General features: G+C 34.0%; 2 protein-coding genes across 5 annotated transcripts in view; one reads left to right on the top strand and one right to left on the bottom strand.

Annotated features, from left to right (window-relative positions):
- The window catches only part of LOC105345161 (uncharacterized), a 116,003-nt gene that overhangs the window by 70,742 nt on the left and 17,280 nt on the right, over positions 1 to 27,981 (top strand). The window lies entirely within an intron of this gene.
- Positions 1,864 to 25,075, bottom strand: LOC105317581 (kinesin-like protein KIF14). 4 transcript variants are annotated; one of them, XM_066075927.1, is made up of 32 exons: positions 24,887 to 25,075; positions 23,703 to 23,964; positions 22,190 to 22,447; positions 21,638 to 21,740; positions 18,174 to 18,272; positions 17,739 to 17,822; positions 14,560 to 14,667; positions 14,306 to 14,326; positions 13,595 to 13,711; positions 13,277 to 13,404; positions 13,002 to 13,100; positions 12,672 to 12,745; positions 12,245 to 12,383; positions 12,056 to 12,119; positions 11,717 to 11,901; positions 10,602 to 10,704; positions 10,389 to 10,426; positions 10,090 to 10,197; positions 9,587 to 9,779; positions 9,288 to 9,353; positions 8,968 to 9,195; positions 6,897 to 7,037; positions 6,575 to 6,672; positions 6,286 to 6,362; positions 5,948 to 6,055; positions 5,689 to 5,805; positions 5,099 to 5,295; positions 4,743 to 4,907; positions 4,298 to 4,435; positions 4,044 to 4,124; positions 3,765 to 3,921; positions 1,864 to 2,868 (listed from the first exon to the last, which is right to left on the bottom strand). In XM_066075927.1, the coding sequence occupies exons 1-32, from the start codon at positions 24,960 to 24,962 to the stop codon at positions 2,507 to 2,509; spliced, it is 4,194 nt and encodes a 1,397-aa protein (XP_065931999.1). In that variant the 5' UTR covers positions 24,963 to 25,075; the 3' UTR covers positions 1,864 to 2,506. The 4 variants fall into 4 exon arrangements, with proteins under 4 accessions (XP_065931999.1, XP_065931996.1, XP_065931997.1 ...); XM_066075926.1 differs by lacking the exon at positions 24,887 to 25,075 and adding an exon at positions 3,144 to 3,220 and having other exon boundaries at positions 2,655 to 2,868; positions 23,703 to 24,636; XM_066075924.1 differs by lacking the exon at positions 24,887 to 25,075 and having other exon boundaries at positions 23,703 to 24,634.

Here is a 27,981-nt window from a genome sequence, read left to right as displayed (position 1 = left end):
ATGGGGAGCGGAGTGGACAGAAAACCCTCGACTAGCGAAAAAGGAAAAGCAGGGTGCATGGACCGAAACCCCTTGGTTAGCGAAGAGGTCTATATGCAGTCTAAGATCGAATCAAGTGAGTGTAAGTTGTAGCCTATCCAAGTCAAGTTGAAAAGCTGGAGGAGGTTATTTTGGAATATTTTGCCGCGCTTGGTTCGAGTCCTATTGAGAGACGATTTTGGATGATAGTTTCATGTACATGGAGGATTAACATAATTCTGCCTTTTTGCAGAAAAATAATTATTGAAATGTAAAGGTCGTATTGTTTTAATATCTACTTTATAAAGTGATACATGGAGATGGCGTTCTACAACATATGAAACTTTCAAGTATGCTGAATTTAGGTACTCAATAAAAGGGAAATTGATATACGGAAGACCCTGTTAGTTTTTATGGTAATCAAACAATAATAAGCCATAGATATCTGAAAATGAATAATAATCCCATTTGTTATTATTCAGGTGGCACTAGTATGTATCTTAATTTTAGGGAATGTGTTATTCATCTCACGCAATTTTAGAAATCATTCATTTTCGGTATCAAATTCGAAGTCTTAAACCTTTCATCGGTCAGCATAAATGGATTGAACACAACATAACGTTTCAGCATGGGAATCAAATACGAATGTTTCCAAAGGTCACAATCATCGAACAATTTATGTACACATCGAACAATTAATGTACACGTTTAATTTTTCCTACTTTATTCTCTCCTTACTTCATTCACACGTTGTGTAACTTTTTTGAAAAAGTAATATTTGTCCATGCGCTGATCCATTTTTTTTCAGAGGTGGTTCGAAGACAGGATTTTTTTTTGGGGGGGGGGGGGGGGTGTGTGTTCAAAGGCCAATTTCCTTTAACTTTATTTATAGGGAGGGGTGATCACGCCCCCCCCCCCCCCCTCTCCAAGATGCGCGCATTTACCAGTCGCGCACATTTGTTTGTTGTAGTATGCATCAGCACGATTAATTTACGAATAAGGGTCCAAACTGGACGGGCAATCATTTATAAGTAAAAGTTTGAGTTTTTGTTTCATACATAATATAAGTACATACAATGTATACATAAATCTCATAGGTAGATATTTCTTCCACACTTTATATCGAAGACTTTGATGTAAAGTACCTACTGTTATTAACCGACCATATAATGATAGTTATTCAATATTGGTTCTGATGCAAAGAAATCGGCATCGATTGCATTGCCAAAAGGTAACAAGCTATGGTTAATAGATTGACTGTTTTGTTTATGATCAATTCTCAAGCTGGAAAAAAGTTACATTACAATGGACAAATACCGATGGGAATGGTGTTAGGTCCAGTATGAAGTCATAGTTAATTAAAATTATCTTCCTCTGTCCAATATCTTTGTATTCAATGTAAAATAATTATTTTACTCCTGTTCAATTTGATATTTAAGAGGATGTGGAGAACATATTAATGGCATGAAATAAAACCCAAACATTCAGAGGCTCTTCATATTTCATTAAAATTGGTTGTTAATCATTTTCTCAATGTGTTTATCTGAAAATGCATGCGTCAAATCATCTCTTTTGACCAAATTATTGTTATTAAGTATCATTAAAGAATTTCATGTCTGAAATTTAAGAGCCATAAGATATTTTCATTCACTTAGTCATGACCCAAACAACGATAGACTTCCGCGTAAAGCAGTAGAGTTGACATGTATGCAAGCTTCCCATTCAAAGTTATCCACTAATATTGAATCGTGTACCACTAACTGACACATGTGTGAACTAAATTAAACAAAGGGTACATTAACGGATTGATTATCAAATTTAGAAATAAAAACAAAATAGATTCAATTGTGTATTAAAATTTATCAACAATGCATGATTATATTAAGTCAATTTGCAATTTCACATTGCACTTCTCTTTTTACATGTTGTTAAAAACACTTGTTTTCATAATAGCAAGATGACAGTTACACTCGAGTGTACTTTAATAACAATGGAAGGCATCTGTTATAAAAACTGTTCTTTTACTGAAAGTCCATTAATAATAATATTTTTTGTTCCAGACTCTAAAAAAACTCTTCAAGATTTTTTTCTTCAAAACACTGATATGAAAGTTGCCCATGGAGTCTCATATACAAATACATACCGGCACATACAATTCAGTAAACAGATGCGTGGGAAAATACTAACAACCCAAAATCAACACAGATAGCACTGTAAAAGAGGCATACTGTGCAACACAGAGGAACAAGTCGACAGCAAATAACACACCATATAATCTTGCCAGTGCAACAGAGCAAGCTTTTAAATAAATAAATAACGAATCCTTATGAATAAAGACATGGTCTAACCAGTCATGCCCATCTAAAATTGCATAATATTTACTTCAATTTTTAAATACCCCATACAAAAATTTACATAATATCCAGGTAAATAGACATAATAAAGGCATTTAATTTTCAGCGGATAATTTTCTACTTTCGATTTAAGCTCAATGTTTTTGACCACTGTCCCCGTTTCTGATGGGAGTTCTGATTATAGAAATGTTCCTCTTCAGGGATGACGCTAGAGCTTTATCGGGTGACACGGGGAGAAGACGTTTACCCCGAGGGGTAGTGACGGGGGTCTCTATTTGGGCCACTTTCTCAGTTTGCTCAATCAATGATTTCGTCGCTGAACACAATTCTCTTGCGGCAAGCTCCAGTTGCTCATACTGGGAGTCCGATAACACAGAAATGTCCGACAGATCTCCGTCCTTGACCTTGTCTTTAGAGGTCGTAGAAATTAAACGTAGCGCGCCTTTCTGTATTAATTCTGCACATCGACATAGTTTTCTTACATCATTGTCTTTACCTGCAAAGAAAAAAATTCCGTTTTCTCAATCCTCATTCAGTTACACTAACATGTAATATCAATCGTAATAATCAATCATATAAAATACTCCAGTAAATTTAATATTATATGCATCATAAAAGCACCTAGTCATAAATCATTACCACAAGAAACTTCATAACAGAGTTGCCACATCCAGTTAAAAGGAAAACATTCCAAACTCAACCCAACTGTAAAATTACAATCTGATATACTGCAAGTACAATCATCAGCAACCACTAAGCTTTTATATTTACATGTATTTTGGATTCATCAGTATCCATTGTGGCTCATTTTTGGTCAGATTTCATGCATAAACCACAAAAATATGTCCCTACAAGCCAGAAATAGCATAATATTGCTTAAATATCTAAAAGAGATTTGAGTCAAGAGTTAAGTTAAGAGTCAAGTAAGTCAAGAGTTTACACTATGAAACACATTTTAAATGACCTTTCTATAAATCTTGTGAAGTCCATGAAAATTGACCAACCTATAGTGATTATAATGATTCAAAAAGTACTTATGTACCCGCACATCCCATTATGTACCTACACACATCATTAATAAAAATACTTTGACATAGCTCATCCAATTTGGTGTTCATGAATTTTTAACTTAATGCAACTACACTACAGATGATAGAAAGTAAGGTTATAACATCTTAACTACAAAGGTTATCTGAAAATCAACTTTCTTGAAATACAGAGTACAACATCAGTTCATAAATCAGTCTATACAGAATACTAAATTAGACTTAGAGATCATACCTAGAACTGGTTTAATACATGAGTAACCTTAAATCAATGTACATTAAGAGTATAACACTGGACACTTCCTAAATCGGTCTATACAGTATACTAACAACATCAAGTTCTTACCTTGAACAACAGGCTGAACACTCTGCATCAGAAGATTGACCGTTTCCAGGAGGTTACTGATCTGGGTCACCAGGCCGCGACATTGCTTGTAACTCAAGCTGTAGAAGGAGGCGGGGATGGACTGGAAGCCCTCCCTAACACTCATGTCAATCTCCACCTAGAGGAACACATCACTCTAATTAATAACAGTATTATTCAAATCTTGTACTGTACAATTGTGAATTGTTCTCATAATTCATGTACCACATTAATATAAGGTTAAAAGTTATGAAAACTTACTTGAACCTCCTGACATTTTTCAAGCAAATCTCGGGCAGAGCTAATGATAATTTCAACACTCCTGGGTACCTCTCCTAAATTCTGAAAGCGTAAAAAAAGGCACAATCAATCAAGTTATAAAATTTCTGAATAATTAACATGATGCTCTACTGTGTTCATCAAATAATGCTAATTGAACACAATACATGTATTTATGCTATTTTTTTTCTTCTCTCAAACGAATGAGGTATAAGCCAAATCTGGCATTGCCTCACAATTTTTGCTGCTGAGACGTCCCCCAGTTGCTGAGCCTTGGCTTCGAGTTCCTCCAGAGAAGAAATAGCCCCCTGTAAGCTCTTGTCTACAAGTTCATCACACCCAACCAGGAACGACTGACACACTTCTGCACTTAACTGTAAAACAGGGAAATGTGGATAAACACCAATCTTGAAATCAAGACATGCTTGTTAAAAACGTTTAATTTAACTCAGCAATGTTTCACTTTTGCCAAAAAAACTATCAGAAATTTGATTTTCAAGGAAAAAGGTTGGCGATTGGTCATGTAATTTGCAGTTGTAAATTGTCTTGCCACTCATCCTTAATATGGAAATTTATATATTGATCTATTCATACACAATACAATTTAGTTTACTTGTAGTAATAAATGATTCAATAATAGTAAACAATTCCAGGTACCAGTATATTGCTCTGATACAGTACCTTGTCTATTGTTGATGAATCATCCATTTGGAACACCTCTAGACTGACCATCCTAGTGTCTGTAGCCAGGGCTAACTCCCCTGTGATCCGACAGACACTCATAACATTGTCTATGATATTAGAACTTGACTCCTGGATCAAGCTCTCGATCTCCCCTTCACACCCCTGAAAAATATTAAGAAAAATATAAATTAAGTTTATCACATTTTATATTATTTAAGTTGGAAACTAATCTCTCAACAATGCTGTTTTTTTTTCTTCTTCCTCCTCCAAATCATAAATTTATTATGGACTTGTAACTCAATTTAATTTAACAAATTACAAAAAATATCAAAAGGAGTATTCCATGATCTTACCTGGAAGAAGAGAACTACTTGGTTTCCAATGGCCTTGACCTGGTCCCTCAGTTTATGGGTCAGGTCATGAATGATGGCTGATTGGAGCTGTTCCCTCATGTACATGGAGGACCAGACGGCAGAACAGGCCGTCAGACACTGGAGGTTCGACACCAGCTCAAGTCCCTCGGTCTGAATCACTTCATCCGGCTGACCATCTGATTAAAAATATCAATCTTAACTTTTGGTTTCACCATTTGCACTAAAATAATACAAGATCTTAAACAACCACTTTTTGCTTAAATTTTCCTCTTTTCAACAATTATGCTAAATTCTAGGACAACCAATTCAGCTCTCTTTTGACCATAGTAAATGTCCCTAAGAAATCTAAGCCTAGAATGGCACTTTATCTAGATAATGAAAAGTGTTGATTTGTCTTGCTATTATTAACAGTGTATTGAAATTTGTGCTAAGCTTGTTTTTTTGTTGTTGTTTTTTTGTTCAATGTACCAAATGTATCAATGCAAAAATATTTGAATAAAAAAACCCATAATTTATGAAAATTAATAATATACATTGTAAAATAGGGGAAAAATCGAATCTATTTTTACCTGAAATGCTGTCATTGTGAACACAGCTGTGGTAGTCCGTGATCCTGAGGACAGCGCTCTTGATCTTGCTGCAGGAACTTGTGATTTTGTCTGCCACGCTCTCCTCCATATGCAGGGCTGAAAAAAAATAGTCAATCAAACATAAATAAATTGTGAAAGATTTGTTGATATTCAGAAAACAAAGCAAAAATTTCTATCATCTAGAAATAAAAAAGAAAGCCAGAGTAATTTCATAAAATTTTTAAAGTAACAATCTTACAGTGGAAGTTGTCCATAATTGCAAGAGCATGTGATTTGTACACATTGAGAACAGATTCTGTTTGGCTGTGGTGGGGACATAGACAGTCCGGCATACTGCTCACTGAACCTATGTAAACAAAATGAACACATTTATTTTAGAACGCTATAGACATATTCTATGCAAAAGTAAAATCAAAGAGAAAACCCATTTAACTTTGAAATAAAATGTTCTTTCAAGGTTCCTGTGTAAGAAAATCAAGTTTGAATTCAAAGACATTTGACAAAAGAAAGATATTTAGAAAATCAAGTTTGAATTCAAAGAACAATGACAAAAGCAAAATTTTCTCTGTGCTTCACCTTTCATAAGGCTGGTATTGAAACTTGACACACTAGCTCTGTAAGGCGATGTTACGGAAGATCTACGATGAAGCCGACTAGAAAAGACAAAAAAAATATTTTAACACCTGGTATTATGTAAACAATCAGAATTTTGAGAAGTAAATGTCTCTTAAATAATTCATAAAATGATTTTTCAAAGCCTGAGGTAAAATATGTTGTTATTCCTAGGTTATTTATTAGCATTGCATACGCATGTTTTGTGAACATATTACAAATATGTGTATGTCTAATTGTTCTTGGTGGTTACCTCTTTGGAGATCTCCCTGGGGTATTAGATAGGTCCTGCTCCCATTTATCACTAGGATCATTGAATAACTCATCATCAGCAGAACTATCAGCATCATTCTAAAAAACACAAAAATCTTATAAACTTAACAATGAAGGGCAGTTTTTCTAATTTATACAGGGCACTCATAATCATCAATTTTGCATCAATCGTTACTAAAAAAATAAACAAACTAAAAACCCCTACCAAAGCTACTGACACTATTAAAACAAGATATGAAATGACAAAGAGATTAGAGTTATCCCCCTTTTGACAGATTTTTATTCACATGGAATAGTATTACCTGGTATAGGTCCCTCATCTGCATCAGTTTGTCCTCAAACTTGACGATGGACCAGAAGGTGCAGACTCCAAGCTTTGTGTTGGTCACTTTTATCTTGGTTTTCATTTTGTCATCTTCCAGATAATCAAACCTACAGAATGTCTGGATAAAAAAGAGAAGGAAATAAAATCAAAACGTGAAAATATTTGGATTGCAATTTCTTAAAGGCCGGTTCTGGGGTATAAATAGCAGCCAATCGGGGAAATGGAGGAAATTTCAATTTTCTTGCCACTCTTCACTTCAGGGGATATATTTTCAAATTTATACAAATATCACCAATTACCACTTTAAGATAGTTGTTGTGTATATAAAGTTATGTGTTCTGCATTTGAAAATACATATCATTTACATCAAATGTATGTAATAAGGGAGAATTAATCAATTAAAATTCTGAAGTGACACTGATTTTCAAATTTGCCCATTTTGATTGACAGCAGAGGTTTGTTTACATTACACCGGAAGCTCTGATCTCCACAGACGCATTCAAAATGGTTGCTAATAAGATATTGTCTAAATCATCCTACCTCAGCAAAGAGAGAAAGAGTTAAGTCCAATAAATCCATTTATTTGATAAATAAAGAACACATACACTGCATGTAAGCGTGAATGTGCATCCTGCCGAGTCCGGCTGTTATCTCCTGACCACTGCTCTTAGCACAGTTTACACGACCTTTCAGTGACCAGATAAGAGTCCAGTGCAGATGTAATTTTCACAAAAACAAATTCCAATATAAAGAAATTTTGAACAAAATTTTCCGATTAAATAAAATAATGTATATAATTATATTGTTTTTAATAAAAAAAAAAAATAACAGTCACTGCCAACGGTGTCCCATGTATGGGATAGATATTTTTGGGGTTGGGAAACCAAACTCGCTTCAAGTTGACAACACATTCTGGTAGAATGTCCCTACGATGGCTTGCAACATTGATAAACCGAGGGTCTAACTGAAGAACATTTAGTTTTCTCTCTCTATATCTTTCATCAAGAAAAACTCCTCTATGGAAAAGCATTGTCCAGAAAAACTTATACTTTTCCTTTCGGAACGAGGTATTTCTTTTGTCAGGTAATGCTGGTTCAGAAGGCCACCACATTTGTCTGTTTCCCCCGTCTGTTATGCAGGGTTTGCAAAAACAATGTTCACATTCATCACAGTTTTGACTTTGCGGGATACAGAATGTCCTCTCAAAGTCGTCAGCACTGATGTCCTCATTCCCAGTTGTATTTTCTTCACATATCATTTCTTCTAACTCCCATTCATTAAAATTGATGAAATGAATTATTGATTCCCTTTGATCAGAGTTCACCCTCAAAGTAATTATACTTGTGTCCTCATTTTCCTCCATTTTGTTACAAGAATGATGGCCAGAATTGGAGGGAAAGTTTTAGGGCATGGGGTACCAAAGGAGATTTCTTTACCATGGCATCATGTATGTGACCATTTTTATAAACATTAAATTCTTATTTTCTGTCCATCAAAGTTGTTATTAAATATTTACATGGAAATCTATTACAACATAATAACTATCACCATATTTTCCCTGCATCCACAAATATTTTGATCCCCACTGAGGGCCCACCCCGGGAGATGAGCTGATTAATAGATTTATTGACATTTGGCGGGATGCAGGGAGTGCCTCCCCACTGTGAAAATATTTCAACTTCACATGATTCATTGTAACTGGTCCATTCCATTTTATTTCTACAAAAGGGTAAATTGAGATTTTTGATGATTGTTTTATTCAAAATATATATAAACCCTAAGGTCTATACACTTAGCTCTGTAATAATGAATGATATTAATAGTGAAACCATGTGCTGCTGTCTTTTATTTCAACACGTGTCTGTGCTATGCAGGTATCTATTTATAGCTTCACTCTGTAGTTTTATCAGTTGGGGGTGTGGCCTTCTCCCTAATATGCTTAATTGCCGTCCGTGTGGATATTCAACTAGGTCAGATCCGGCCTTTAATAGAGATTATCTTTCTTAGTTTAATTTGAAACAAATTTGAAAAGAAAAAAGGGTACTAACTGTGTGTTTCTTAAGCAGCTGACTAATTTTGTTGGCCTCTCTAAGCAGTAGAGCTACTTTATACAGATCAGTTTTCCCCGATTCAAGGAAGCCATTACGTCGTGTAATGGACATCATCTCCGATCTTCGTTGTTTCACTTCCTCAATCCTCTGAGCTGCTTTCTGTTTCTCAGACTCTAAAAACTCCAAAAGCCTGGAACCTCTCGCAGAATCCGGCTGACTTGCTACCTGCATTATCAGAATTAAAATATAAAGTTGCAGACATTTGGGTCACAACATTGAATACATTTCTAAAGATATAAAAATTTAAAACAGCTTACTTTTTCAGCTGCTTTAGCTTCAAGCTGCTGTCTCTTTCTACCTGCAAGAACTTCTTGTTCTAAGAGCTAGAAGAAAAATAATATTTATAAAGCTTTAATAATTTTCCTGTCAAACTTTTTCATTCTTAATAAAAGCATTTCTCTTTCAATGTGTGTAGATAAAAACGTTTAAGTTTGATTTAAATAGTTTTGGCTTTTATCAAATATGTACATTTTTAGAAATGTATTTCACCACCATATATATACCTGGTATCCTAACAAACCAAACACCATACTGTTCTTGTTACGCTATAACTCACCATTTTTTGTTTCTGAAGTTTCTGTATAAACTCCTGAGCTTCCTGTCGCGACTGCTCCAGCTCTATCAGTTTGTCCTCATATCCAGTTTTCCTGGAGTTCCATTCCATCTCAGCCTCCCGCTTCGCTTTCTCCAGCTCTAAGAACATCTCTTCCTGAGCTTGTTTCCTTGCTTCCTCAAGCTCAGCCTGCAACCTGAACACAGAAAATTTCTTTTGTAAAGTAACTCTCTCCACTTTGTGATTGTTAAATGCACAAATATACATGTAAATAAAGCAGAGTACAAAAAAAACCACAATGTAACATGATCAACTTTCACTTGGCAGGTTTGCAGTTTAAAGTCTTGTGCATGTTAGAATCTACAAGTCCTTTTGATCAATATTCTTTCATTTCTGATATTTCATTCTCTGTTTTGCCATGTTTGAAACACATGGCTACTTGTACACACATGTACATGTATATGGTATTCAAACTTTTTGAAAAAAAAATCTGTATAAAAACTTGCCTTGCTTCTTGCACTCTCTGGACTTCTTGTTTAGCAAACTCAAAGTCCTTCATTTCCTGCTGGGCTGGTGTTGTCTGCTTGTTGCTTACTTCAATAGGATGGTTAAACCTGTCGATCAAAATCAACCAATCCAAATCAAGACAATACTGTTAAACACTGAAAATTCCTAAATATTTGGACATTATTAAAGGATTTTTTTTTTTTACAATGGAACTAAATGCACTTGAACAACAATGTCTGCTGAATACAAGAATTTTACACAAAAACAGGCCTTATAGAAAGTTCCAATTTTTTCTTACCTGAAATAATGGTCTCCACCCAATATGACTCTGTCACCCTGAAAATAACAATAATTGTGATTTGTTGACTATCATCACAAACTGGATTTATGAAATGTAATTAATTTTTTTCATAAATATTAAAATCCCAAATGTTTGAAGAAAAATTTTAAGTTTTAGTAGTCTTCCTCTCCATACATACATCCATCTTCACGTTTTAAAGGTTCCACTTACATGGTGAAGAATTGCTGGTTCTGAGACCAGATTTCCGTTGACGTAGGTTGGAGAGTCATCAATTGGAGTGATGCTTACAACACATTCTTCATTGTTTATGATACTGCAATAACAAACAGAGACATTTTAAATACCAATACACACAACTGTTGCCCTGTCTGATGGTCAGGTAGATTAAATCAAACAATATGTGTAAGACAATAAAAAAACATGCTTTTTATGCAGCAGTAAATAAGACTTGGTACTCTTTAAATTCTTTAGAAATTAGTTTGTTCAATGTACATGTATGTGGGATTGTGTTTTGTCTTGAGAGCATCACGGTAGCATCTATAGAGTATGGACAACTTTTGGCAAAATGTTTGTACAAATGTAAAAGACCTTTTGAATTATGAATATTGTTTTACATTGTATTATGTAACAAATATTTTCTTTTAAATCATCTTCCAGATAAAGTATTCCCATATGGTTCTATAAGTTATGAATATGTCTCATTGCACCACTGCAAATTTACAGTTCCAAATTCACAAAAGGTCAAGGTCTTTAAATCCAGACAATTTAATCACAACAATCACTTATCCAATTTCCCTTTGTCCCAAATTTAAAAGACCAAATGACTTAATCTTTTTAAAATCATTCACAGTCTAAATCTTTTTTTTTAAATGGTATGAGAAACAGGTACAATGTATCTTTCAAAACGGAGAGGTTCAACTGCTGGTTTTTAATGATTCCTAATTTAATTAGATGGTAATTAAAGTAGTTTACTTGAAATTCATAATTAAAGGTGAAAATTGATTACCCCTAAAACATTGCGAGAAGCACCCTTCTTGGATTTCAAAATTTAGTTTTAGTTTTTAACTTTTCGTTTTCTGACAATTGTGACAAAAATGTAATTAAGACAAAAATGTAATGCTTACAATTTTTCATTCTTACAATTAATAGATACAATATGGAGGAGTCAAAGAATTTAAAATTTGCATAAAGAAGGAATCTACAGTACACATTGTAGGTGTAAATTTATCAAAAGGTGATAGTTGTTGTTAATTATGAAAAAGTTGCTACAAACTGTAATTAGTCAGTCACAAGGTCTTGGTACATTATAAACCCACAGTACTAACCAGTGATTGTCAGCTATCAGGGCCCCATTGAGCTGTATCTCGTGCTTGGAGCTGGGACACATCCTCCCGACCCTGGTCTGTCCCTCTTTGATGACATACAGTAACATCTCGGACAGCTGGGGGTCCTCGTTCAGATTCACCAGGTTAGGCAGTTTGTTGTCCACCTTGAAGGTGATGCCAGCTTTCTGCAGAAGAAATTTGAAATACAAATGGTCAAGTAAACAAAATTTTCTCTCATAAAAAAAGTTCATACAACCTTCTACTTAAAATCTGAAACACTTTTCTGAGCAATTTTAAAGTTGATGATATCATAGATATTGTGAATACAAAAAAACAAACCTCTAATTGTTTAGCCTCTTCTACTTTTCTCTCCTCAGAAAGCCTCAGTTTCTCTAACCAGGATCTGCAAAAATTAAAGGCCAAGATCTTCAAATATTCTTTCAAAAAAGTAACATAATTTTCAGGAAAATTAATAACTTGAATTAACATCTACACAGAAAAATTTATAAATTTACATCTACACTATACCTCGTCATTTCTTCCATCTCTTTCTCCCTGACCGCCAGTTTTTCCTTCAGGGCTGTGATTTCCGCCAGACTTGCCGACTGTTGCTCCTCATTCATGACCCCGCTCTGACTCCTCAGGCGATCAATCTCTGCCTTCAATTCTACAAAAACCAGATACTTTTTATTTTATTTTAATATCAAACTCTTTAGATTTTTCATGTTCTTTTAATTTCAATTAGCATGTATTTCATTTTTATTTCTATCTTATTTCAATTTCAAACATCCAAGACTTTTCTGTTTTTAATTCTAATTTTACTAAAAACAATTGACTATCTATTTATCCTTTTAATATGAAAGTTGTTTCTTAAAGGCATTATCAATACTTTCATACTTAAAATGAGTTTTCTGTAATTTTTGTTTAAGAATACTTTAAAATATCCTGTTTTTACCTCTGATCATTCTAGCTTTAGGATCTTCATTCACACGTGCCAAATTCACAATGGCTCGAGCTTGTTTTGCATATGTGAAAAAAATTAAGGAACGATACAAATCATCCTCAATTATTCTAAAATATTATAAGACTACAAGCACAATTCAATTTTTCCTACAGAAGATTTCACTCCTAAACCTATGGTTGGTCTTGCTACTATTCTTGCTACAAGAAAAAATACGCAAACCATGGATTTTGGAAGATGGAAAGAATTCTTCTTAAAATGATGTTATGAATTGCAGGAAATCAAGCAAATATACATGTACAAAAATAAACAATTAAAGGATATCTAAGAGTGCTGAGGGTCTCCTCTATGTGGTGATGGGAGGGGCTGATGGTGGCGATCATTGCGGTCTTGGAGTTTCCTCCCAAACTCTCCTTCAATAGCCTGAAAACAAACAGCAAATTTTTAAAATCCTACTAAATGCATCTTTCAAATCAACAGGATAATATATTTCCATAACAAGATGAATTGTACTATGTAGAAACTTCACAGATTGTCCATAGTGATGACAAAATCACCAGTATGCTTCAGTATCTGTATACATGTACTGTAAAACTTACCAGGTGAGAACAGAATCACGGTATGGGATGAAAGACTTTTTCTTCTTGGCCCCCATAATGGACTGCTCCGAGAGGGAGGAAATAACTTTCCCCAATGTCAAAAGGGATTTGTTTATGTTAGCACCTTCCTGCATGAAAAAAAATCTCATTGTAGACATTAATCAAATAAGGTTTTATATTTGATAAAACTGGTATGAAACCTTTTATTTCTAATTTACCATTTTGATTTAAGTGCAACCCTCCTACATTTTCTCACTTTTAATTAAATCTTTACTTGAGCTTTATATCTGCATGTTAGAATAGTGACTGGTTCCTTACCCTGAGCCTCTCCCCCGAGGTCTGAGCCTGGGACTGCCTCTCACTCCCGGCCAGATCAACCAGGTTAATCTTACTGGTGATGGAATGGTCGTGTTGAATGCCCTCAATCTCCTCCGTCTGTTAAGACAAGGAATGAGTCAAGCATTAAAACATACTCACATGGGTATGTCTTAAGTAGATTTAAAATGAAAATCAGAGAGCTTCAAACTTCCAGATTATATCTAGTCGGGGTAAATATAGTTCTACCTCTTTGTGCATTCTACAGGTGCATTAGATGACTTAAAAGCAAATCTTTAAAGATAGTTCCTATACATGAATAAAAGTTTTTAATACTGTTCATACATGCAAGCACACGTACGTGTAAATGAACTTTTCATTAAAAAATAAATTGAAATAAGTTTTAGATTTTCAGTCATAATAAATGGATTTTTGCATGCTGATCTTTTATTTTAATCAATTAATTTGATCTATTTTCTCATAAATAAAAAATAAAAAAAATATGGTTGAAATATTGATATAATCATAACAAAATCAAAAGTGCACAAAAATATGAAAACATGACCAATGAGATAGTCTATAAATGATAAAATGAACATGAAAGAAGCTTCAAATAGCAAACAAATCAATCTTTGAGCATACCAAATACATCATCTAATATTCAAGCTGTTACAGAAGATAAAATCAAACAGATCAATTCAAACTTCTCCCTACCTCTGTTTCACACATTAGGTCCTGATCAACAGAAAGAGAATCTTTAAATCTGATCTATTCTTTCATTATTCCATCACAATTACTTTTTTTTTCAAAATACAACAAAAAAAACACATTTGCATGCGGGATTTTAGGATTAAATAACTTAATTTATGAAATAAGGGAAAAAATACACAGGAACTACATGCCTGTATGGTATAGCAATATTACCCACAATTCATGCTTAAATTTGATACAACTGTATTAACACCTACCCTGGTCTGTGTAAGAACTAGGGTGAAGACGGAGTGAGATCTACTGCTCTTATCATTCATTCCTGTAGCTGCCGTTGCTCGGTTCTTGTTTCCAAGAGTTATCCATCCCTGATAGAAATTAAATCAGGTGTTTGATGATAAAAAAAATCAAATGTGACTTGTAACACTTGGTCATCTTTATCTCACAAATCAAGAAATGAAAAGACACAATAAACATAGGTAATCATAGATTACTAAGCTCACCGAGACGGAGCATCACCCTTATGAGACATCACCTTCATAAGACCACCTTTATCATTTTATATGAAAATCATACTTTATGATCTTGGATATTCATGGATTCTGTTTTGACAAAATATCGTATATCATCTGATAAATTTTTTTATGATAATCATATGTTAATATGTTAATCAATACAATGATATAAAATTAAATATTGCATCATGTCATATTTCTAATAAAATATATATCATATAATAAATAAAATACCGTAATAAACAATAATGAGATTTGATATTGTAACGTATGACATGACATTGTATTGTGTTATACCTTATTGTATTTGATCACATAATACAATATCATAAAATATAATACAATATAGTATCATATTACAATATCATATTACATAATACATCATAACACTGAAACATGATATTATATTGTATAATATAGAATGATATTGTATTGAATGACACTGAAACATATTTGATACATTATATGATATTATATCATATAATACAATATAATTTGATCCCAACATTGTATCTTATCAAATGATACAATATTATGTGATGTGGTAAAATATTATCAAATACATTATTATATTATACATATTGCATCATATGACACAATAAAATATATTACAATATCATATAATACAATTTCATGTGATATGATAATATATCATATAAACCAATATCATATACAATATCGTATGATACAATATTATATAATATTACAATACCATATAATACAATTTCATGTGATATAATTCTATATTACTGAAACCAATATCATATTATACAATATTGTATGATACAATATTATAGAATATACAATATTGTATCATAGGATACAATATAATATTTTGCAATATCTTATGTAATTGTATCATGTGATAAAATAATAAATTAAAAATACAATATAATATTATACAATATTGTATCATAATATACAATACTATACATAACAATATCATGATACATAATCATATCATAAAATATCAAAAAAATTGATACAATATCATATCGTATCGTATAACTTTTTATAATATAATATATGATATCATATTGTATCATATCAAACAATATTGTTTCATATCATACAATACTTTATCATAGGAATCATGTTATATCATTTATCAACAAACACATCTATCTATCGAGCTGGTTTGAGTGAGGTAGGAGATTTCTTAAGCATCCTTGATCATGGAGATCAGGCTCTGCTTCTGAAGCAACCTCTGCATTTAATTTATAATAAAGTTAAATCAACTATGCAAGCTATCATCTATAAAACATGTGACCTGTTCCAAAAAACTAAACCTCATCCAGCATCCGAAACCTATGGCTCAGATTCAGCATTCAAGCCCATCAGGTGCATTTGTATCATAAGACGCATCATCCATGCAATTTTGGTGAAGTTTGGATTAGTAATAACTAAGATATCATCATCAGAGGGCACTAGCAATTAAAACCTTAACTTCCTCCAGCATCCGCAACCTATGGCTCAGATTCAGCATCCATGCCTGTCAGGTGCATCTGTATCATAAGACACACCATCCATTCAAGTTTGGTGAAGTTAGGACCAGTAATAACTAAGATTTATTTTTTAGCATCCTTGATAATGGAGATCAAGCTCTGCATCTGAAGCTACCTCTGCGATTCATTCATATTACAGTTAAATCAACTATGCAAGTTTGAAATAGTACTATCATCTATTAAACATGTGACCTGTTCCTAAAAACTTAACTTTATCCAGCATCCGAAACCAGACTATGCATTCAAGCCTGTCAGGTGCATCAGTATCATAAGACACATCATCCATGGAAGTCTGGTGAAGTAAGGACAAGTAATAACTAAGATATCATCATCAGAGGGCACCTGTTTCAAAAACTTTATCGAACCAGCTCTTAAAACCTTAACCTCCTCCAGCATCCGAAACCTATTGCTTAGATTCAGCATTCAAGCTTGTCAGGTGCATCAGTATCATAAGACGCACCATCCATACAAGTTTGGTGAAGTTAGGACCAGTAGTAACTAAGATATAATCATCAGAGGGCACCTGCAACAAAAACTTAACCAGCTCTAAAAACCTTAACCTCTTCCAGCATCCGAAACCTATTGCTCAGATTCAGCATTCAAGCTTGTCAGGTGCATCAGTATCATAAGACGCACCATCCATACAAGTTTGGTGAAGTTAGGACCAGTAGTAACTAAGATTAATCATCAGAGGGCACCTGCAACAAAAACTTTAACCAGCTCTAAAAACCTTAACCTCTTCCAGCATCCGAAACCTATTGCTCAGATTCAGCATTCAAGCTTGTCAGGTGCATCAGTATCATAAGACGCATCATCCATACAAGTTTGGTGAAGTTAGGACCAGTAGTAACTTAGATATTGCTATCAATGGGCACCCGCAACAAAAACTTTAACCTGCTCCAAAAACCTTAACCTCCTCCAGCATCCGAAACCTATAGCTCAGATTCAGCACTCAAGCCTGTCTGGTGCATCAGTATCATAAGGCACACCATCCATGCAAGTTTGGTGAAGTACAGACCAGCAGTAACTAAGATACTGCTATCAAAGGGCACCTGCAACAAAAACTTTAACCTGGTCCAACAACCTTAACCTCCTCCAGCATCTGAAATTTAGGACCCAGATTCAGCATCCAAGTCTTTCAAGTCCATAAGTAGGTCCAGATGCATCATCCATGCAAGTTTGGTGAAGATAGGACAAGTAATAGCTTAGATACAGGACCTGCAACAAAAACTTTAACCAGGTCCGGACGCCGACGCCGACGCCGAGGGTATAGCATAAGCTCTCCTTGACTTCGTCTCGGTGAGCTAAAAATTGATTATGAATTTTCAAAATGTTTCATTAAAATTTTATGATTTTAGATACCAAGCAATCTAAAAATAAAGTGTTTAGTGACCAAAAATTTGATATTAAATAGTTTACCTCTACATCTTCAAAGGAGTTGACAACATAAGTAGAGAGTCCTTCAACGTAAGGTCCCAAGACAGGGTGTTCTCGTACTTTAAGCTGAAAACAGACAAATCTTCAATAATCAAACAATAAACATGCTCTGTTGGTATTCTTTTGTGGATGCAGAAAAGTACTGTTACTAAAATATGATGGGCAGTTACAGATGGGTAAATGTTCTGAATGGAGATTGTCATGAAAATCACGGTTAAAGAATTCTAATAATAGATATATGTACCCTAAAATCTAAAATAATAAAAAAGATATCATTGACATTCTACGTACAATCTATAGTCCTTAAGCATGATTAGATCAGAACAGCTGATGTCAGCATCCGACTCAGGTGAGCTAAAATTCTTATTGGCTTGTTTAGCGGAAAAAAGGTATAGAGAGTTATAAAAAATAACTGACCGTAGGTTTCTTTCCTCCCTTCTCCTTGGAGGAGGCCAACAGATCGTGAATCTTCTCATTGTAGATTTCAAAGAAGGAAATCTCAACATTGATCTTCACCTGTCCAAAAGTATAGATAAAATATACACAGATATTATAACTTCATAAAAGATGTATGGTAATAAGATTTTGAAAATGAAAAATTGATATGCAATTTAAACCCTGCAGAATATAAATTTGAGGATTTAATTTTATCTGTATCTTGTAACACTTCTGCAAATTTCTATTTATTGGCCATTTTATTTTTAAAAAAAAATCAAAATATTGTGAATTGCATGTAAATATTAACTGAAATTTGTTTTCAACAAGTTTACACATATCAGCTCTGTTCAATAGCAGAAAACCCCACTACACTTGTAACATCAGATTAAGGTAATAATTAAATACAATCTAATAAAGGACTGTGATGTCATCGCCAACTTGACCTCTTCACCACATTTAATTACCACATTTAATTACCGTACAACATGCCAGAAAGTTTGGCCATGCAGCAATATCTTACAAAGTTGCTATTTCTGGTGTGTTATTTCAATGTCTTATTTAAGTTTTAACTCTACTTTTTATAATGAGATTTATTAAAAGGGCCTTGACAGTGATTTCAGTATTTTCTTCAAAACTTTCTCACAACACAATCCAAAGCTAATGCTGCCAAATCTCCTTTTTGAAATAAATCTTTTATCATTTACCTTTGAGATCATGATTAAATAAGGAATTCCTGTACCATATTTATAAATATACAGGTATATACTAGTATGAAATGATTGATGAAAAAAGAGAGAATGCAAGTGATTACAGTAGTTAGCCTTTATGGCCGATTTCAAATCAAAATATTATGGCCTATAACTTACAAACATCAATACAATTGTCACATTGTACTTTAATACCTACAACACTCTTTTATATTAAATTTTTGTTGAAAATATCTGTGCAATAAATTTTTCACTGTAAATTTCATTTATCTTTATATCATTCGCCTGAAGCTCTTAAAATTTCTTCATTCATATCAAACTGATCAAATTTTGAATTCATTGATCTGACTTCATATCCCGCTGTGAACAAAGGGATTTATCAATGGGAATTTATCACTGACGCTTTGACAATATGTAATCAAAATCTACCAACACACTGGAGATCAGTATGTGAATTGGCCAGAATTAAATTCAATGAAAAGTTCTGTTTGATCAGCCATTTTAAGTCCTAATCTCGTGTGAGAGATCTGTAGAGTTCTGTATTGAGAGTTCTGACAATAAACTCTGTAGTATATTGTTTCCTGTTATAGTCGGGCCTATTATAACCCTCGCCTTTGTCCCCAGACAACAGAGTCATCATTTCATTTCCTTTCAAACACTTTCAATTCATAAACTCTTACATGTCATTCAATACAATTCAATTATTGAAAAGTGCTCCACTCTGATGGAATCAAGATATTTTTAAAGGTCCTGGACAATATGGAAAAATGAGAATTCTTTGGTAATCTTTGCTCACACAATTGATATTAAGCAATACACACACACTTTTGAGGGAGAAAAAAGCCAAAGTTCCTCAATTATCAAGCAAATCGGATACCCCCCCCCTCTCCCATCTCAATTTCTTACAGATGATTATGTTAGAAAAATAAAGGTACTTATTTAGACTGAAAGAAAGTGGTAAATCCCAATTTAAGACTAAAAAGAGGCAAATTGCTTCATATCAAAGCATAGTTGATTTGCTTCAAATATACAATATGTACTATATTTGCCATTCATTATAAACTGAAAACCTGACTTATCATGCATTCACTCTCCACAAAATTGAGGCCCTGATAAGCAAGGGGCCGTAAAGATAGCCCAACAAATCCAGCTTCGATTATGTACCCATTTAATTCATATTTAATGATACCCTGATAGAGAGTCAATAACATGAGTGTTCCATTCTGAATATCAGACCAGTGATTGACAAGCTGGATTTCAAATAAACCCAAGACCCTTACCAATGCTTCACTCCCACCAAAAAAAAAATCATTTTGCTTATTATGCAATGAATGTTGACATCGTAAAATGAAGAAGTGGGAAAACGATATTTCCTTAATACAGCAAATATGTTCTACTATACAGAAAAATGTCAATGAACACTGCTTGCTATTGAAGTTTTGTTCATTTATCATTGGAACTGTGTAATGATCTTTTTTGCCATAATTCATCTACCGGTACTAGAATACTGGCATTTGAAATCTGTATATTTACTCAAATTGAAAAGGAGAGCTCATTTTCTTCCCTTATCTTGTCAAGGAATTTACAATGTAACAAATTTACAAAGCAATCTAGTTGATAGGAAAAGCCTCCAAAGCAATTATGATGCCAGCATGAGCTAGCTATGTTTTCCATTGAATTTCACTCAATATACAAGTCTCAATTCTCAAGTTGATATTGACAGAAAACTTGTATTCTCTTTTTTTCACGTAATACACTCTCGAGTGAGCTTTAGATTAGTTATTGATTAGCGTATTTCTGTTGTGCAATAAGAGTTTTGCTAAATCCACAAAAACAATACAAGTTAAATGGCCAAAGTCAGACTTCATTGTTTAAACTTATTTTGCCTTTTTTCTGCTAATCAATGAAATGATTGCAATCTTTCTCTTTGTGTATTAAAAAAAAATCATATGTTGGGCATCTAGAATGTTTCAATAACAATGCTTTTTTAAATATTGGCAGAGTTGTAACTATGAAATATATCCAGATTCCTGTTTTAGGAAAAAACGATTTCTAGAAAATATCACATACTGGTGACAGTATATATATCACACGTTTGCTTTCTGAATTATGTGTTTGGAGTACAGACAGAATAAAATATTTTGTACACACATTTCAAGACTAGTCTGAATAACAGCTGATCAAGTGTTCGAAGAGACGAAGAAACTAATGACTCATAAGTTTATTTATCCCTAATTGATTAAAGCATTCTAAACCCTTTCATTAAAAATTCTGTACCAAAATTTCCTACTTTGGTATTAAAATTCCATTAACAAACGGTTAAGAACAAATGACAACACCAGAAAAGAGTACCACAAGCTTGTAAGCATGGTTAGAGGTGTTAAAATTAAAGGTAATATACAAAGCAGAAAATATTTAGCAGTAAACATTAAAAAGGTTCCATTCTCTTTCAGACAACTAAGATATTTAGCCCATTTAATTCACTGTTCCTTGTCCTTCTCTCATATCCTAATTAGCACAATGGTAAAAGTTTCTGGTTTTTTTTTTCGTCAAACTGTTCATTCATTTGTTAATGATCTATGTCATTAGTGCAAAAAGGACTTGAGTATTTTCAGAAGTCAAAACAAGGAGGAAAAGCATTTCTTATGATCTGTTATAATTTGTTTCTGTAGAAAAAAAAAGTATTCTGGTACTAAGGACTCAGACTTGAAATACAATGAACCAAGTTTGACTGACCATTTCAGAGTCCCTCGTAACCTCTTGGTCGTGGTAGGCCCTGGAAAATAACTCCTCGCAGAACCGGGGAATGATTCCTACTTCACTCCCATGTCCCATGATGCTGGAAAATCATCAAGTGAAAATCAACGGCACATCATATTGTACAAATTTAAAATTCGTTAATTCGGATAACTGACCACCCTGTCTGAGTCATATACAGTTCCGACGATGCCATGGTTTTAATACCAATAAAAGTCTACTGAATTTTTCATACATGATCCATAGACATGATTAAATTTTTTACTGTCTTAGATATTCAAAAAGGTTTTTGATATTCATATAGAATGTTTATTGATTTTCACGTACAGACATTAATCAGCAACATTGAGTTGTTCATATTATGCAATGCTTGTCACATGATAAGTCTAAGATTGTCAATTGACATAACAAACCAAACAGAAACACCAACCATATTCTATAAAAATAAAGAATCTCTTTGCTAAAAGGATAAAGTCATTGAAACAAGACTCTGTCCCTACAAAGTATAATGACTTATTAAAAGAGGCGAACCTGTAACTTTTCCCACTGCCAGTTTGACCATACGCAAACAAACAAGTGTTGTAGCCCTCGAACGCCTTGACAAGTAGGGGCTGGGCCAACTGTCTGTATACCTGCTCCTGACCGGCAAAGTCCCGGTGGGTACTGTCGAAAGACCAGAAGGAGAAGTCAAAGTTGAAGCGGTAGTGGTGACCGCTGTCCAGAGACCGCACCACCGTCTCGTTACCATCCATGGATACCACACAGCGGACATTGGCATCGCTCAGTTCTCTACAACATCAAGGCACACCGTTATTCAAGTTATTCATGTAATGTCAGGTTTGGAACAATAGGGTGTAAAAAGATTTTACTTATCTGTTAACAGACAATTTCAGACATGAGTATTAGGAAAAAAAATTTGTACTATCATTCACAAAAAACTATACTGGGAAAAATAATATATGTTAGGTTTAAACTCAAAGCTGTTAACATAAGTGCATTCATCTTCCCAAGTCAAGGGTTTGTGATCTGCACCTCATCGTCAGAACCCACGGGTTTTCTATTCATTACACTGGTTAAAAGCAGTGTAATGGAGAGAAAACCTGTGGGTTCCGACGATGTCTGCACCTAGGCACTCCTCACAAAGAGGTGCGGATCAGAAACCGTTGACTTTAGGAAGATGGGCTACAATGCATAGAGCAGAATTGTATGCATTTTTAAACCACATATTAAACTATTAACAGTCATTAATTTTGACACTGACTTTGACTTAACACCTTGACCTTTAAGATAAGAATAGTTAGAGGTATAGAAAAATTAAACCACATCCCCCTCCCCTTAATCCTTCTAAAATTGCACCCATGCATTTCTCAGCCATAGTGTAAAAGTGTTCAGTAAACTCAACATAAAATCTTATCTGCTAATGGTGAATCAGTTCAGAACATGAAACATAAAGGTTTGCTGTCATAAATTTATATTTGTTGATACATATTTGAATAAATTTTTGCACAGGTAAGAAAGTGGAAGTAAATATTAAGACGTGTATGGCTAAATTCTGTCTGTTCAAAGCAGTTTCCAGTTTGCTCTTGGTTTTAGTCCAAAGGATTAGCTTATCAAAGAATGATGTCTGAAGATTAAGAGATTAATCTACTGCAGATTGTTGATTTAATCTTGTATGTTATTTTAAATGTACTATGCTAACTACAAAATCTATATACATTCATATTCCATGGAGTTATATAGCTTAGGTCCCCTAACGGTCAGGTATACAATCTGCTAAACAAATGCTTTGTCAGCTGATATATATATACAAAAACAATGTGATATTTGTCTAAGCTAGCATGCAACACTAAAAACTGTTTTAAAAACACAATGAAATTTATATCTACCGGTATATTTAGGATTTATCAAAACAAATTTGAATAAAGATAATTCCCCATAGTCTTGATAGTCAGACAAATTGCAATTTTAATAGTATTGCTTGTTTGGAAATACCTTGAATAATGTACCATGTTATAAGTTTGATTTATCTCTGTTTAGTCTATACCTTGTACTATAAGGACGAACTCGCACGGCCACCATCACACTGGAGCTATCCTCCTCATACACAGTGCTTTCTTTATCGAGCATCATCTCATATCGCGGCAGGTCCATCTGAACTGCGGAATAACATTCTGGCGTAGCCAGTAATTTATCGTCCAGGGTGTATCTCCTAGCTGGGGTCCTCATGTTAGAGTTATAAAGTTGGTCTGGGCTGGACATTGTCATATCTATATGACTCTCCAATGTTGCTCGACGTCCATCTTTCACTGGTGTAAGAAAATTTTCTTTATTATCTACATTCCATGAGAGGGGGGACTTAGATCTAGGGGTATTCCCCCCACTGGGGGACCTATACACGGGGAGGCGGCTGGGCTGTCTGGGGGTGGGGATTTTTTCACGTAACACCGACTCCTCCTCAGAAGTTGATGATATTGAGGTGCTGTTGTCCTCATTAACAGACAGACTAATGGACAGACTAAGTGGGTCATGCTTGAGTCGAGCGATACTTTGTGTCCCCCCGATTGATGTTTCGACCGTTTCCCGGTTGAAGGTGACAGACCTGGTCACCGACGGAGATTTATCCCGCGGTGTCCCCCCAGGAACCACCGGTAAAACACGTTTTCCTTTCATGGATTTACTTCTCTGAGCACCCACCGGTGTTGCAGACATAATTTCAAACTTAACTTATCCTTGGCCTAATGTTACAACGTGTTGTCAATTTCAACATAGCACGCACCTGCCTATATTCCTTTGAAGAATATATTGTTAAAATCTAAATCGTTTCTCAGACACATAATCACGGAGACCTCTTTTGATAATACTTTTACTTTGCAACTCACTGCCCGAAATACACATTACACTCCGTTTCCCACCTCTTTCATGTTTACATTCATATTTGAAATGGCCTCCTTGCGCAAAGTGTATTGGTGTTACAAGGATTTTCATTGGTCCGTTTTCAAAACTATGATCATGCGTTTTCGTCGGCGGATTTAAATAATTATATGCAGGCCGTAATAATTATCTTAAATTGATTAGATGTTGGGGGTGATACATATAGAATTGCAATTTAAAATTTCAACATTGTGTAGTTGTTTAAAAACTCAGTCATTGCCAATTTATACTTTTGAGATAAAAAGAACCAATACCCCCCCCCTCCAAAAAAGTTACGAAAAATAAAAAACACCGTACCTCCTTTGTTTGTTCTTGTCCTTAATCTCCTCGGCGTGGCGGGATAAACAAATTCAAAGTGCCCTGTCTTCATCATTAGGGCATATCACTGAAACTAAGCGGTCAATAAAAATCCAAACTATGAAACGCTACTTGCACCCCCTCTTTCGATTTGAAAACAATGACAATATCCTTTACAATGGTCGCGTACTTACATGTATATAAAGAGTGCGATATACATACTGACAATACATAGGTCCTATATTACTCAGTGTGGTGCCAATTTCCTTTTGAGTAGCGATTATCTCCCTTTGTCACGTGTCAGCGATTTGTGTGGAGTAATCGTGTGTTCTCAACACCTTGGGGCGGGCGGGGTGTGATGGAGAGCGATAAGAGCAGACATTTCTTTGTTACCGGCTCATTCCAACACATGCTGACCACCAATTACACCAATAGGAACCACGAGACGTCCCGAAGGCGCCCATTAACACCGTGTTTCAATTAATTTTAGATTGGAACATCGCTGCAGTCAAAGAGAGCGGGGAAGGCTATGAATTTCTCTTCAATCTCGTTTCATCAAATGTTTCAGTTGCATTATAGTTTCGGACATCGTTGCAGACAGATGATCAAAGAGAGCGGATATGCTCTAACTGAATTAAATTTTTATCAGTCTCTATTTCAAACATATTCACTAAAAATAGTTTCAGCAATAATAACGAAATCTGAATTGTGGGCATTTTCTGCAAATAAGAAAAAAAACGACACGATTGTCATAATATACCATTTATAAATGATAAAAAAAATAATTTGAAATAAATGTACCAAACTTTTTGCATTTCATTTAATGTATGTTGATATGCAGGCATAAATATATCACAATAACGCAAGAAAGTTCGGTCTAATAAATGAATTCTTTTGAATTCTACTGAATTAAGCTTATTCTTATTCTCAAAGTACATCTTCACACGTAGAGTGCTGCGTTGTAAGATTTTTTTTCTAAAAAATATTGCCTTAATTTCGGTATACAAAATTACAAATGGGGAGAGGGGTGGGTGGGTTGGTGGAGTATAAAAGAAATCAATTTTCTCAAAGATTCTATTCAATCCATCTTTTTCGATCTCATATAGGCGTTGGAGGGGGGGGGGGGCGGCTTTGCAAAGTTATGCATAACCATAACAAAAGCCTTTATTTTTTTGCTTGGCAAGATTTTTTGATAAGTCTAGCCCCCCCCCCTTTTTTTTTTTGCTTCCGACGCCTCTGAATTTTATATACATACACTGAATGAAAAAAAATCAAGCTTTAAAGTTTAAAATAGTTTCATCTTTCAAATTCAAATTGTTTTTTGTTATAAATCGTTTTATACATAAAAAAAATAATAATGAATGAGAAAGATAGAATTGCGATGGAAGGGGGCTTACTCTTCCTTAATGAACTTACAATGTATCTTGGATAAAGAACTATGCACTGTCAAGATACCGGTATTCTCAATCTAATTCATAATATTAACTATGATATATAACAGTGATCTATTAATACAAATCAAACGAGAGAGAGAGAGAGAGAGAGAGAGAGAGAGAGAGAGAGAGAGAGAGAGAGAGCGCGCATTGCAGACAGTGAAAGGGAGCTAACTCTTTTTTTATATATGTAAAATTAAGATCTTTTTCATCTTATATATATGCAACACATTTTTGTATGCTTTTATTTGAACTCTCAAATAATTATAAATTTTATCTATCTATATGATCATGATGTCGCACAGGGACGGGGTTTTATAAGGAATATTCGCCTTACACAATATTTGGCACATACTTTACTGACCCATAATGTATGATTTGATAAATATCGATAAAATTAATCGTTAATTTTTCCATGACCAAAATCGATGAACAAAAAATACCATTTACTTTCTATTGTGCTTTGAAGAGGTGGATAAATCCTGTATGATACATACAATTGAATTGAACATATTTTATTGAATAAATCAAAAGGATAAGACACAAGTTCTAAAACTTAGATAGTCCTCTCCTAGTAATGAAATTTTATAAATATTGCCATACATTGAATATATTGAAATATTGAATATATTGAATACACATAAATATACATGAATAAACAATCTACTGCATATATAACATCACCTTATAAATTCAAACATTTTTTGAAAAACGACCACATTCACTCAAAAAAATTTGTACTGTCTTGAAAATTTCAGTGTTTTGTATATTTGTCAACGAATCATCCCCCCATAATAATAAATGTGCATCTATAATGTGTACGTAACTTAATGTCAATAGCTTATTCATTAGAGAATTCCGAGCTCTTGTATACTTTTTACAGACAAAAAACAAATGGTATGCATCTTCTGATAAGCCACACGAACAGTTTGGACTGGCTATTAAGTTACAGCGGAATAAGTCAGAATTTAAAATACAATTGTGTCTCAAAAGTGTATGTGTTATGTTTAATAATCTTTTTCCAAATGAAAGATGTTTCTGAGGCTTTACCGTATCATTACCGTATCATTGTATAAACATTTTTTGAATATTTTAATAGAGGTTGCCTCCCTTGTATTAAGACTTAGGGCATTCCATCTTCTGACAGTATCAGGAATAAATGATTTATTAAATAGTTCTAATCTAAATTTTGGAACAGAATAATCAAGAGAGTTTCTAGTTGTGTACCTTGAAACACTGCCTCTTGTATATGGTACAATGTTTTGTATGTAAGTAGGTACATACAATTGCCCCGGCCCCCCCCCCCCCCACTTTTTGTGCATGTTGTTGGGGGGGGGGGTTGTCTGGGGGGGGGGGTGTCTATAAAATTCAGGGTGGTAAGAGATCAGTAATATATGAGAAAAAAATTGAACGTATTGTTTAAGTTCAGATTTACATTGATGTCAAATATGAAAAAAGGAAAATTGATAGAGTATTTAAAACCTAAGCGAAACTATGTATACAAAATTTATAAAATCAATGTCTTCGTAAAAACTTACCAGATGCAAAGACAATTTTTTTCTCCCGAGTACCTTGTTAAAATGTTGATTTAAGCCTCAATTACTAGTATTTAAAGTGAAATTTAAATATAGTCTATAGACGTCGCGCCCCTAATCTAAAAAA

Source organism: Magallana gigas, chromosome 2 (assembly GCF_963853765.1).
Source record: "Magallana gigas chromosome 2, xbMagGiga1.1, whole genome shotgun sequence".
Classification (NCBI taxonomy): domain Eukaryota; kingdom Metazoa; phylum Mollusca; class Bivalvia; order Ostreida; family Ostreidae; genus Magallana; species Magallana gigas.
This window is presented reverse-complemented; position numbering and strand designations above follow the sequence as displayed.